An 11,930-nucleotide genomic window follows, 5' to 3' on the forward strand; every position below is an offset into this window, starting at 1 on the left:
ATGACCTACCATTAGGATCTGAACACCAGTAATAGGAATCCGTAGATTTTCTTTGTACAGCATCAAACATACCTAAATTTATATGTGTACAGTAAGATCTATAAAACAGCTCAGAGTATTTAATTATTCTGAAATAGTTATTTCTTTCATCGTATTATAAACCGCTTTCCGCGGATATAGAATGTACAATTATTAGATTAATACCAGTTTTTTTTAGCCCTGAGGTGCCGAAGGCACGGGCTAAAAAATGGTTTTAATCTTATGATTGTACATTTCTATATTCGTAGAAAGCGGTTTATAATACGATGCTAGACATAGTTTTTTCGTATTGATGAGAACCGGTTCCTGTCCACCGTATTCGAATGAATACGAGAAATGAATATAAACAAGGATGACAAGATCCATAAAAGAGAAGCTTTAAAGAAGGTAGTACAAGCAAACATTTTTAGAATAACAGATCTTTTGAACAGGTATTAATTTGTAAGTTTTAAAAAATTCTATAATATTTTTTTGTGCAAAATTAATGAAATGCATAATACAGACTAGCGGACAAAATAAGTTAAATAATGGCAGGTTTTAAAAAGTCAGCAGTTTATCTTAAATAGCATAGCATTGAGGACTGACAGAAGGACAGACAAAGTGACTTATAGAGTAGATATGCTACTAAAAAGGTAATTACCTAGGTATGGCTTACAGTTGGGCTTCCAATAGCTGAAGGTACAGTCCTGAACTGATTCAAACAACCTAGATATTAATTAATTTTGTTCCATATCTATTTATAAAGTATATTTAGTATTCCTCTAACGATTAGGAAGCTCATTTTTACACCTTTTAAAATGAGTTTGTCGCAAGGAAAGGTTTTTTGAAAAATTTAAAAATATTGAATTTCTGGTCAAAAGCATTGGTGAGAAAAAGGAAAATATCAATTTGGGTTCAAAATTTAAAAAAAATTTGAATTATTTTCCAATCTGGATAATGTTTTCAAATGGTCAAAGAAATTAATTACAAATCACTAGGAGTGAAATATTCCAATATTTAAATTTTTATATTTAATTTCCCTATTTAACTTGTAACTAGCTAATGGTAATAAATATGAATCATTACTTGAAGTCACATTCTTGTAAAGCACAGAGCGCATCATCGTTGTCCGATAATGTGCCATATTTATCCTAAATAATAGTTTATTTTTAGATACTTAAAAATAAAACAAGGATGACAACATCCATAAAAGCGAAGCTCTGAAACGATATGACAGACGAACATGAACTTTTGTTGAGTGTCAGAACTGAATATATAAAATATGAAAATATAAGGTTTGACAAAATTATACGTAAATTTGTTGCAAAATTTCTGAAATACAGAATTCTGTTTAAGGACATACTGACATTTTAATACTTGATTCTATAGAGATGCTTCGCTCATAATATTGTACCTTATTGTAATAGGAATCAGTAATAAAAAAATCGGATCAATCGGATGATTTTATCACATAAAAAATTGTTATTAAAAAAGTAAAAAAAATCAACGTACGGACATTCTAGTAACGATTATAGAGTTGCTACACTTTCTAAATCGTACCTAACTACTACAGGAATCACCATGCAAAGTTTGAAATCGATAGGACAATTAAAACATGCCTAAATTAACGAATAAAAACTAACTAATCTCGGAAGGACGGACGGACGTACGGACGGACGGACCGACCCTAATTATAGAAAAGCTTTACTTTTAAAAATATTTATTATGGACAAACAGACTTTCCATGATAATTATTATTGAATTGATGCTTTCTACCAAACTGCTACAGGAATCATAATGCAAGTATTAAAACGATATATCGATTCTTACATGGCTGAATTAATGAAAACCAAAGAAAAGAAGGGGACTATGGGCTGTTTAATTACACTAGTCCCCAAAGTTTTATAATAACTTTTTCTTATTCGTTGTAAACAGATTCAAACAACTGAACAGTATGATGGATATTTAAAGATTACATTTACTGAATAAACCACAATTTTTTTTCTTCTGAAATGCAACTGGTAATTTTATCAAAATGATACTTTAGCTTTCCTTAATGCGATACTTATAGATGTAATTGTCTGTTAAAGTGATCACGAAGCAAACAAATTTTTTTTTTGTTAAGAACAATTGGTATATAAATTCTGCGGTAATAGTCCATTTCGTGGCAAGAGGCGAGAGGGGATTCTTCATATTTTTCACGGTAGCTTTTCTCTTATTTCTAGTCCCTGCAGGGAAGTAAATTTGCGGGGACAATAGCCTAACACTGCGGGGCAATCACCTTACCAAACCTAAAATAACCTATTAAAAACCATTTTGAAAATACGACGAATCGCCCCTAATGAGTGTTGCCACGAAAAGGACTATACCCAATTCTGCTTGTATAGGTTTTGAAAGTTGAAATAAATTCAGAATTTTAACAGATAGAAATGTAGAGTTACCTCATATACAGGTCTCGAACATTTGGCCATTTTGTAATCAAAATAATCAAAGTTTTCTCTTTTAGCGCATCTAAAATAGATTATTATGAAAGAAATTGTTATAGTATTAGTTATTAATAATAAATAAAAAAAAATGTTTGTTTTTATAAACCATAAGATACATGATTTTTAAAGATGGCTGAGAACCAGTTCTAATCCAACGAAAACTAATCAGTTTAGAAGCATATCTATCGCACCGTATTATAGACTGCTTTCCACATATGATAAAAATATTCAAACCATTTTTGTTGGGTTTCACAAAAAAAATACTGTTAATATTACAACATTTGTAGACATCAAGATGCCAACTAAAAATCAATATAATTAGGTACTTTTTTATAATCTACTTTTAAATCCTTCTATCTTTGTTTTCTCATAAATCTTATGAAGATATGAGTACTACTTAATAGAAAAACAAAGGTAAAAGGATTAAAAAGTACATTATAAAAAATGTACTTATTTTGACTTTTAGTTGGCATCTTGATGTTTACAAGTGTTGTAATGTACACGAAATTTTATTTTATAAAAACCCACCTCAGAGAAGATCAATTGGCTCATTTTAGCGGCAAATTCATAAATTCAAAGTTGGAACCCGGTATTAGTGTCTTAGAAATTATCTTAGTGACGTAAAAAAAATAGGATGTGTCGATACTACTAGGATTTTTAAGAATTGTTAATATAGGCCTGAAATCAAGATTTTTTGTGCTTTTAAAAAATATTAAAAATATTTCCAAAAATTCTACATTAGTTTTGCTCACTTTTAAAAAACAAAATCAACTTTTTTTTATTTTTTTTTATAAAATTATCTTTCAAAATTGAAATAAGATCTATCAGCCGATATTGTACTTCTTACATAACTCAAGAGTTGACTTACAATGTGTAAATATTTTATAGATTATTTAGCAAAATAATGAAAAACCTATATGTAATTTCGTGATTAACAATTGGCTTAATCTTACATTAAACATTGAATGATTTTAAATAATTTTCAAATATTTGCTGTTATAATTATACTTATTGTATAAACCCTTCATAAGTTAGCGCAAAATGCTATATATTTTATCACACATGAGCTATTTTTTAAGCCAGCTTTTTAGTCAAAATTTCAAACCAATAACAATTAAATCAAAAGATATTAGGTTAAAACTATATATAAACGAGAGTAAAGAAATAAGATATTGCTATCAACAACAACAAAAAAGGGTTTTGTCTAGTTTTTGGTAAAAATAACGCATATTTATCATTTTAAATTAAAGCTATCTTTTCAAGATTACATCTATAAATTCGTCTGTATTTTATAACTTATACCTGAGGTGGATACTTAAAAACATCAAAAACACTTGAAGACACGTTCGACGACTCAGTCTTCCACGACTCTAGGTTAGATTTTTACCTCTTCTTAAAAACAGCTCAAGACACGTTTGAAGACACGTCAAGTTTTGTGTAGTTTCGCGTAATTTTCCGTTAAAAAATCCTACTGCTTTCCCACCTAGTATCCTGTCAATTATAAGAGTTAACAACTTTTTTTCTTAAGTTTTTTTACATTTTTTCAAAATGAAAATCACAAGCGATTTCTCACCTAGCATTTAGGAACTCCATATTTGAAGGGTAGAAAATAGCATAAAACCATTTATAATTGGATATTGTATTGTATAACAAACAATTTTCAATGAATAATAAAATAAAGCTTCGGTCCCTCGGAAAATAGCAATTGATAATAAACTTATGATATTTAATTTTACTATCCGTGGAAATATTAAATAAATATTTAAATAAAAAAAATTGTAAAAATACTTGTTTGTCACCCTATGACTCCCTACTGAAGGAAAGTGCCTATTTTACAGACTAACATACACACACTGTTCGATGTAAATTGAGAACACTTCGAAGATGTCTTCAACTACCTACTTAAAGACTTGTCTTCAAAGAGTAGCTCTTCAAGAAAAAGTTTTTAAGAATTACTTTTTGCCAAAATACTTGAAGACTGCAAGACTTCAAGACGTCGACAATGTTTTAAGTATCCACCTCTGTTACCATGAAAAATCAATTGATTTTCCATAATAATTTTATTTCTATATTAAATTTAGAGACAGCTAATTTTTCTTTAAATATAATGAGATGTTTATCAGAAATTTTTAATTAAGCATAATAATGTATATATAAAAAAGACAATTACGAATAAAAACAAAACAATCAATTATTAGATTATTTATATCAATAAATTTAACGGAATTTGAACGTAATTGTTAAAAAAGCTAGCTTAAACAGTTTTGCCATTAAAAAATAACCTTCTTTATGAATGGTACATTCTAACAAGGGTAATGATATCCAGTAGAGCAACATATTTAACAAATATGTCTTTAAATAATCAGTCTATTTAATAAATATCTTTTTAAAATGCATAAGTTATATTACCTCTCACAAGATTGTTTAGTCCTTTGACACTGTACATAATTATTATTTGATTGATCTATCCTTAATTTTTATTCATATTCAATTTTATTGTTTGTATATAAATATTTAATACCTGTATTATAATACGGTTATTATTTTTTTTGCTATGTTTTTATAAAATAAATATCTAAGCAAATGTTACCAATTCTTATAATTATCTGGAATTGAAACGAATTACTTTCATTCGGTTGCTAAAAAGAGGAGAAAAAGAAATGTATTGAGTCAGATAGTAGCCTTAACCTGTACAGCTTTACATTTATTTCATAGATAAATTGAAATTGAAATTAGATAAAATTATTAATTGATTTTAGATTATTAAACAAGACATGTTAGAATTATCCTATCAATTTCAAACTCTTCATGATGATTCCTATGACAGTTAGGTATAATTTAGAAAGCAACTCTATCATTGTTAACAGAAAGTCAGTACGTCCATTTAAAACATGCTTTGTGTGTTTTTTGGCTGCTATTGAAGAAAGACAACTGAAATTTTAAGTGAAAAGGTCTTTTAAGAGGTGTTTTAATGTATTTTTTTTTACAGTAGCTTTTGATGGATTATTTTAGGTTAGGTTAGGTGATTGCCCTGCAGGGTTAGGAAAATGGCCCCGCATGGATAGAGCCCCCCCCCCCCCGCAGTGGCTAGAAATAGGATAAAATCTACTGTGAAAATACCAAGAAACGTCCCTTAAGAGGCATTGTCATGAAAGGGACTATACCCAAGATATATGTGCATCTACTTAACGACTTCCAAAATTTGAGGGTGCCCTCAAGTAATCACCCCTTCCCCCCCCCCCCTGCATCTACTCTATACATTATTTTGTCTGTCTGACTGTCGGTCATGCTTAAAAAACCTTATTGTTGGAGAAATGTTATTTTCACGACTGCTTTTTTAGATAGCCAGCTGTAAGTTTTAGTCAAGATACCTTATATTTATTCAGATCTGCTCCATATATTTATTGTCTGTCTGTCTGACAGATATACTTAAAAGGACAATTTAGTTTTAAAAGAAAAAAATTTAAAAAATGTTGGTGGTTTTTTTTCTAAGCGCGTGAGGGTGCAGGTACCCTATCCTAAAATAGTTAAAAACCTTCCCATGACCTATGACCTATGTCCCTGCAAAGGAGAAGCATATTAGTTAGGAAGATCCTTTCATATAAATAGACACACACACACAAACATTCTTTTACTACGCCTTAGAGGCCTCTTGGGGCACTTGAGGAGGAGAGAGTCCAATTTAATAAACCAATTTATTTTTCTAGATTTTAAAAGAAAAAGACAAACAAACAAACAAAGAGACAGACAAACAGACATCCTGTTACTTTATTATATCCTATTATATAAATTAGTAAGCTAAGCTTTTTTTGACTGTAGCAACGGATCTTGTTAACCGCTGAACCTAAAGGGTTCTTCTTTACAGTGAAGCTTATTATAGGTATAGAGAAGTTTATAACTATTTAGGAAGAGGGCTCTCCACTCTCCAAAAAAAATAACACCTAGAAAAAAAGTACCATCTCCGCAATTTTACTTCTTTGTTTTAAAACTTAAATTGAAAATTGGAAGAATGAACTTTCCCCCTTACCACCCTAAAAGCTTCTAGTGATGTTACTGCTAGTGATAATATATTATAGTTTATATCAACATAATATGCGGATTTTAAGAAAAATTTAATCAAATATGCGGACTTTTTTCAACCTTTTTTTGACAACATTTATTAGACATATTAGAATTATACTATTGATTTCAAATTTTGCACGGAAGTATGTCCTTTTACTGTATGCTATATTTACGCAATTTTGCAACAAATTTATGTGCAATTTCATTTAGACTTCAAAATTAATATTCTGCTTATTAAGTTCTGACACTCTAGCTATTGTGCGTTTGTTCTACCTTCTGATTTTTGTGCTTCGTTTTTATGGATGTTGTCATCCTTGTCTAGAAAATACAAATTAATTAATCTATGGTAGAAAGTACAGAGAGTATAAATTATTTCCTACATTTTCTTTATCAATTATCAATTATCAATCACCTCTATTATCCATCTCTTTTTTAGGGGTTACCTTTCCCACCTCCCCTCTAATCCCTCGTTTTTAGTTACGTCACTAAGATAATTTCTAAGACACTAATACCGGGTTCCAAAGTTGACTGCCCCCAAGCTATTTTCAATTAACTAAAAAATCTTATTACCTCCTCTCTATTCTGTGAATGCTAATTTACTTACTTAAGATTTGGTGCACATCTTGTTGATTGTATAACTGGGACTCTCAAATTGGAATTTCTAAGTTTCAAAAAGGTTGATGGATATTTGACTTTTTTAAAAAAAGGCAAGGACTGTTTCTTGATGACCTTTTCTCAAATCATTTCAACAGCACAAACTTAACCTCTATTTCTTAAATTGTAATCGTTATTGTAAACCAGAAAAATCCATCAATGCCTGGTTGATTTGACCCATTCAGCTTTGAAATATCTTTCAGGAAGTGTATGTTTGTTACCATATGTACTTTGGACTATTGTCATCGTTGAGCAGGGCATCTCAAAGGTTTCCCTGAAAAGAACAAACAAAATTAAATATTTCTTTTATCTTTTAATATACAGTTAAGCGTGGAATAAATAATGGAAAAAAATGATATTTCCTTTTAGTTGGACTTATTGAGTCAATCTGAAGGCTTTTGGACTCAAAATTTTTTGGTATAAGACTAACATAATATGATGATATCATAGAGCTGTTCAGTTGTATTGGTATCTCCATCTCATATTAGATAGGTTGCATATTTATGTTTGGTTATCTTTCATACAGGCGCACATGCCGCGTAACCTATCTAATAGGATACAGGGATACAAACACAATGGAGGTTGCATATTTAGTTTGGTTATCTTTCACACAGGCGCACATGCCTGCCGCGTAACCTCTCTAATAGAAAAAAATATGCGGATAAGATTACCATGGAACAGAGGTGGGTTTTATAAAAAGAATGCCGCATTAATGCAGAGAAGGAAAAGGGAGGTGAGGGCAAGGGGAATGAATGGGGGGGGGGGGGGCGTTTATTCTTCATTTTTTTGTCTCATAAACCTGTCTCAGAGCAATTGTCAATAACTAAAAAGTTACTCTATGAATTGATCTGGGTAGTAGGCTCTAAATGTTGATCCAGGTACCACCTCTTCTAGATCTTTTTTGTAGCTACCCCAAGTCTAAACATAAATTGTTTATTTAAGGTGTATAAGCAATTGTAACATAACTAGGAGCTTCATCCATAGTTTCTAGGGTCTGAATATAAAGATGAAAGAAATAAAATAGCATAAGGCCTTTCATTTAAGTATTTAAAGTTTATGTACACTGGAAATGTTGGAATTTAAGCCAATAAGAGATTAACAAAATCTCTTAAAAAGTAATGTTTCATACTGCAGTACATCTAATAATTGATTTCTTGTGAATTCAAATAAATCCTTTAGCTTATGAAATGTTTACTTACCATGTATTGCTTTGTTATGGCAAAAGTGACAGGATCAACTTCCCATCCAATACCAGGACAAGGGTCATCATATTCGAGGTATCTAGATAATTAAATAACTAGTTTCATATGCAGGAATATTACATTTAAAGTATCTACATAAATATATACTCATTAAGATATAAGTTAGAAAGAATTTTATTGTTAGAGGTAGATTTGAAATCAAATTTTAAGGATTTTTTTTATAAAATTCGTTTATTTGTATAATTCTTTATCTAAAAGCAGAAATACAATTTAAGTTAATTAATTTTGACATCCGTGATTGGTGGATTGAAAGCTATCTGCGCTCTGATTGGAGAAGCTTAAGTGTCGTACAGCAATCAACCAATTAGAGCGCAGGTAGTTTTAAATCCACCCATCACGGATGTCAAAATTAATTAACTTAAATTTGATTTGTGCTTTTAAATAAAGAATTATACAAATAACGAATTTTATAAAAAAAATCCTTAAAATTTGATGCAGATTTTAAATCTACCTCTAACATTAAAATTCTTTATAAAATCTTAAAAACTTATATATCTTAATACCCATGGCATCAGTAATGTGTTTGCTGGCTGTCAGGTAGGTATCAGGTTTTAATTTGGACAACACCAGTTCATACTAGAGATGATAAAATTGTGCCTACTGCTGCTATGTCAGGCATGTGACATTAATATAAGAGTATGGGGAATTTCTTGGCCCATAAACAGGCGCAACTTATTACAATGCACAGTTAGGACTTCCAGACAAATGACATTGAATCTAAGGGTTGGTTGTGTATTTGAAAAATGGCCATTTTACACCACACTCATAAGACTGGAGTATGTTTAAAGGTGTGGGGTAAGGTCAAGAACTAAAAGTTACACCATGCCCCATAGATATAGTTTCATATAGGTACCATACTAGGAAATACAATATAATATTTTAGTTAGTGTTTGAAATGCTTCGCTACAATTGGACATAAATATCCTTGAATTATGCAATACTTTAGGCAAGCTGGACAACAGCCGAGCATAACATTTTCTGTCAGGATGGTTCCCTCTGGGCAGTCATTCTGTTCCACCTCTGAACATCTACATAGATAGATAAGGTTTAAATATTTTTGCATATGTTCTTTAAGATATCTTTAACAACTAGTTTCGTGAGTTTATAGCTGTTTACATCCAAAATGTGGGTTTTACCCTTACCGCCCATTCTCCCCACCCCAAAAAAGCTTGGATTTCCTAGCTTCTTGTCTGAGATATCCTTTGCCGTTAGATCTGAACTTACAGCGTCATTGAATACATCCTTAAACCCTTAAATAACAATTACAACAACGTTCATAGGTAGCAAAGCAAATGGTCAAACATGCATTTACTGAAATTTCAACTGTTTAAATAGCAGCCAAAGAAATTTCGTTTTCCCTATTTTGACAGACAACGTTAATTATAGAGTAGCGTCACTCTTTTTTACTCTTTTCTACCTTATTGTAGAACAATCAGGACATTTCTGTTCAGGTGTCAGCAAGAAACTTTCCTAAACAAATTAATTTAAAAATTAAGCTTTTGAAAACTTTGGGCCGTTTAAATAGTCGGTCAATTGAATAATCTTAGAAGAGTCTTATAGATTTCAAATTGGCATGGCAATTCTATAACAGTTAGATACAAAAAAACGTAGCAACTCTTTTGAAAAATGTTTTAAGAACAATTTTTAAGAACAATTTTTGTATGATTTAATTATCCCTTTCTTTATTTTCAAAAGCGAAGCTTTTCTATAATTAGCCGTAACGGGTAGCTTTTTTCGTTCTAGGCATGTTAGAATTGTCCTATCGATTTCAAACATCGATTTGCATGGTGATTCCTTTAGTAGTTATGTACGATTTAGAAAGCGTAGCAACTCTATAATCATAACCAAAATGTCCGTACGTCTATTTTAAACATGTTGATTTTTTACTTTTTTAACAACAAATTTTTATGTGATCTAATCATCCGATTGATCTGAATTTTGGTATATTGATTCCTGGGACAACAAAGTATAATGTTATAAGCGAAGCAACTCTATAATCAAGTCCTAAAAATGTAAGTTTGTCCATAAACATTATCCTGTACCAAGTAGTTTTTTAACGAATTTACTTTGACTCTTATACAATACATTTATATTCTGATTATTCAGTTCTGACACTATACAATGATTACTATTAGGCACCGCGTAAGAAAAGCATCTTAGTTATTTTTATGGATTTTATCATCCTTGTTTCTTTTAAAAGATACTCTATATAGTGCCTAAAAAAATACAATAGGAAGGACCAATCATCAGCCAACCGTGGCTCAACACGTAGCGCATCCGCTCGTCGTCGTGAATGTGATAGGTTCGAATCTTGGTCCGACACCGCGTCATAACTGAAGACGTTAAAATGGTTTCTACTGCTGCTATGTCAGATGCGCGACATAAATAGTTAGAGTAGGGGGAATGCCTTGGCCCAAAACAGGCGCAACTAGTCTCATTACCATGCACAGTTAGGACTTCTCAGACAAAGTTCGTGCAATCAAAGGGTTGGTTTCTGATGGGTGTTGATACCCTAGGCGATTAAGTGCGTTACTCTGTACTTTAAAACGCAGAGTATGTTCAACGGTGACGTGGATAGGACTTGTGCCCGAAGCGTCACCACGCCCCAAAGTCAATAGTCAATCATGACTAAATTATTAATTTCAGGCCAGTATAGTTTTTGATTAACCAATGATAGGCCAGTATTACGTCATTTTTTTATAGGCACTATAAAAAAACTTTCTTTTAAAAAAGATTTTAGTTATTTCAAAGCGGATTTAAAACAGAGTAATAAAAATACCTTTATGAATAAGAGAAATAGAAAAAAAGATAAGTTCATTTTAATTGTTATCACTGCAATGTTAAATCACTCCATATGTGCAGCACAGGCTGTTAATTACTAAAAACTTAAATATTTTATTACTTTGAGATAACAAAATATTTTTGCATTATCTGTAATATTTAAATTGGACAAGTAAAATAACCCAGCTTATACCAATAACGAAATAAATTTATACAAAATTCACGAAACCTATACGTGGTTTTCAGCTGTCGCAACATATAGAAAATTTGACGACCTCTCCATTTGCCCCCCAAATATTATTTAAGATTTATTTCACATGTCGGTTATAACTTATACCTGGAAATAACCGCTTTCTTAGAAGTTTTTAGTTAAAATAATTCTGTTTATTCTTCCTTTTTTGTATGAGCAAAGCTACTATTTAACTGCTGGATGTTCCTACTTCACTAAAAATCGTTATAAAATTTTGAAAGTAATAAATTAAAGAAATTTATTTCCTATAAGTAGAGTGTATAAATAGAATGGACATAGTTATTGGGTAGATTTTCCCGGGATCTAAGAAATAAGACTATGGCCGATAAATTGATGTACATCCCCAATGATGATACACAAAATTACTCTACTCTTTGGACACTCAACTTGATAAACCAACCAATCTAAATTCATTAA

At 30.9% G+C, this 11,930-nt stretch overlaps 1 protein-coding gene across 1 annotated transcript in view; it reads right to left on the reverse strand.

The window, feature by feature from the left end:
* Nucleotides 1–11,395, reverse strand: part of LOC145331987 (uncharacterized) — a 29,820-nt gene extending 18,425 nt beyond the window's left edge. The window contains exons 1-11 of the mRNA XM_080176883.1: nt 11,262–11,395; nt 9,900–9,952; nt 9,424–9,510; nt 8,420–8,501; nt 8,056–8,138; nt 7,384–7,494; nt 7,171–7,227; nt 2,460–2,529; nt 1,105–1,169; nt 680–744; nt 10–72 (exon numbers count right to left, since the gene is read on the reverse strand). Coding sequence (XP_080033009.1) covers nt 10–72; nt 680–744; nt 1,105–1,169; nt 2,460–2,529; nt 7,171–7,227; nt 7,384–7,494; nt 8,056–8,138; nt 8,420–8,501; nt 9,424–9,510; nt 9,900–9,952; nt 11,262–11,300 — 775 coding nt within the window. The 5' untranslated portion in view covers nt 11,301–11,395. The remainder of the gene's footprint in view (nt 1–9; nt 73–679; nt 745–1,104; nt 1,170–2,459; nt 2,530–7,170; nt 7,228–7,383; nt 7,495–8,055; nt 8,139–8,419; nt 8,502–9,423; nt 9,511–9,899; nt 9,953–11,261) is intronic.
* Nucleotides 11,396–11,930: the final 535 nt, after the last annotated feature.

This window comes from Acartia tonsa, chromosome 11 (genome assembly GCF_053477335.1).
Source record: "Acartia tonsa isolate MP-2025a chromosome 11, ASM5347733v1, whole genome shotgun sequence".
NCBI lineage: Eukaryota > Metazoa > Arthropoda > Copepoda > Calanoida > Acartiidae > Acartia > Acartia tonsa.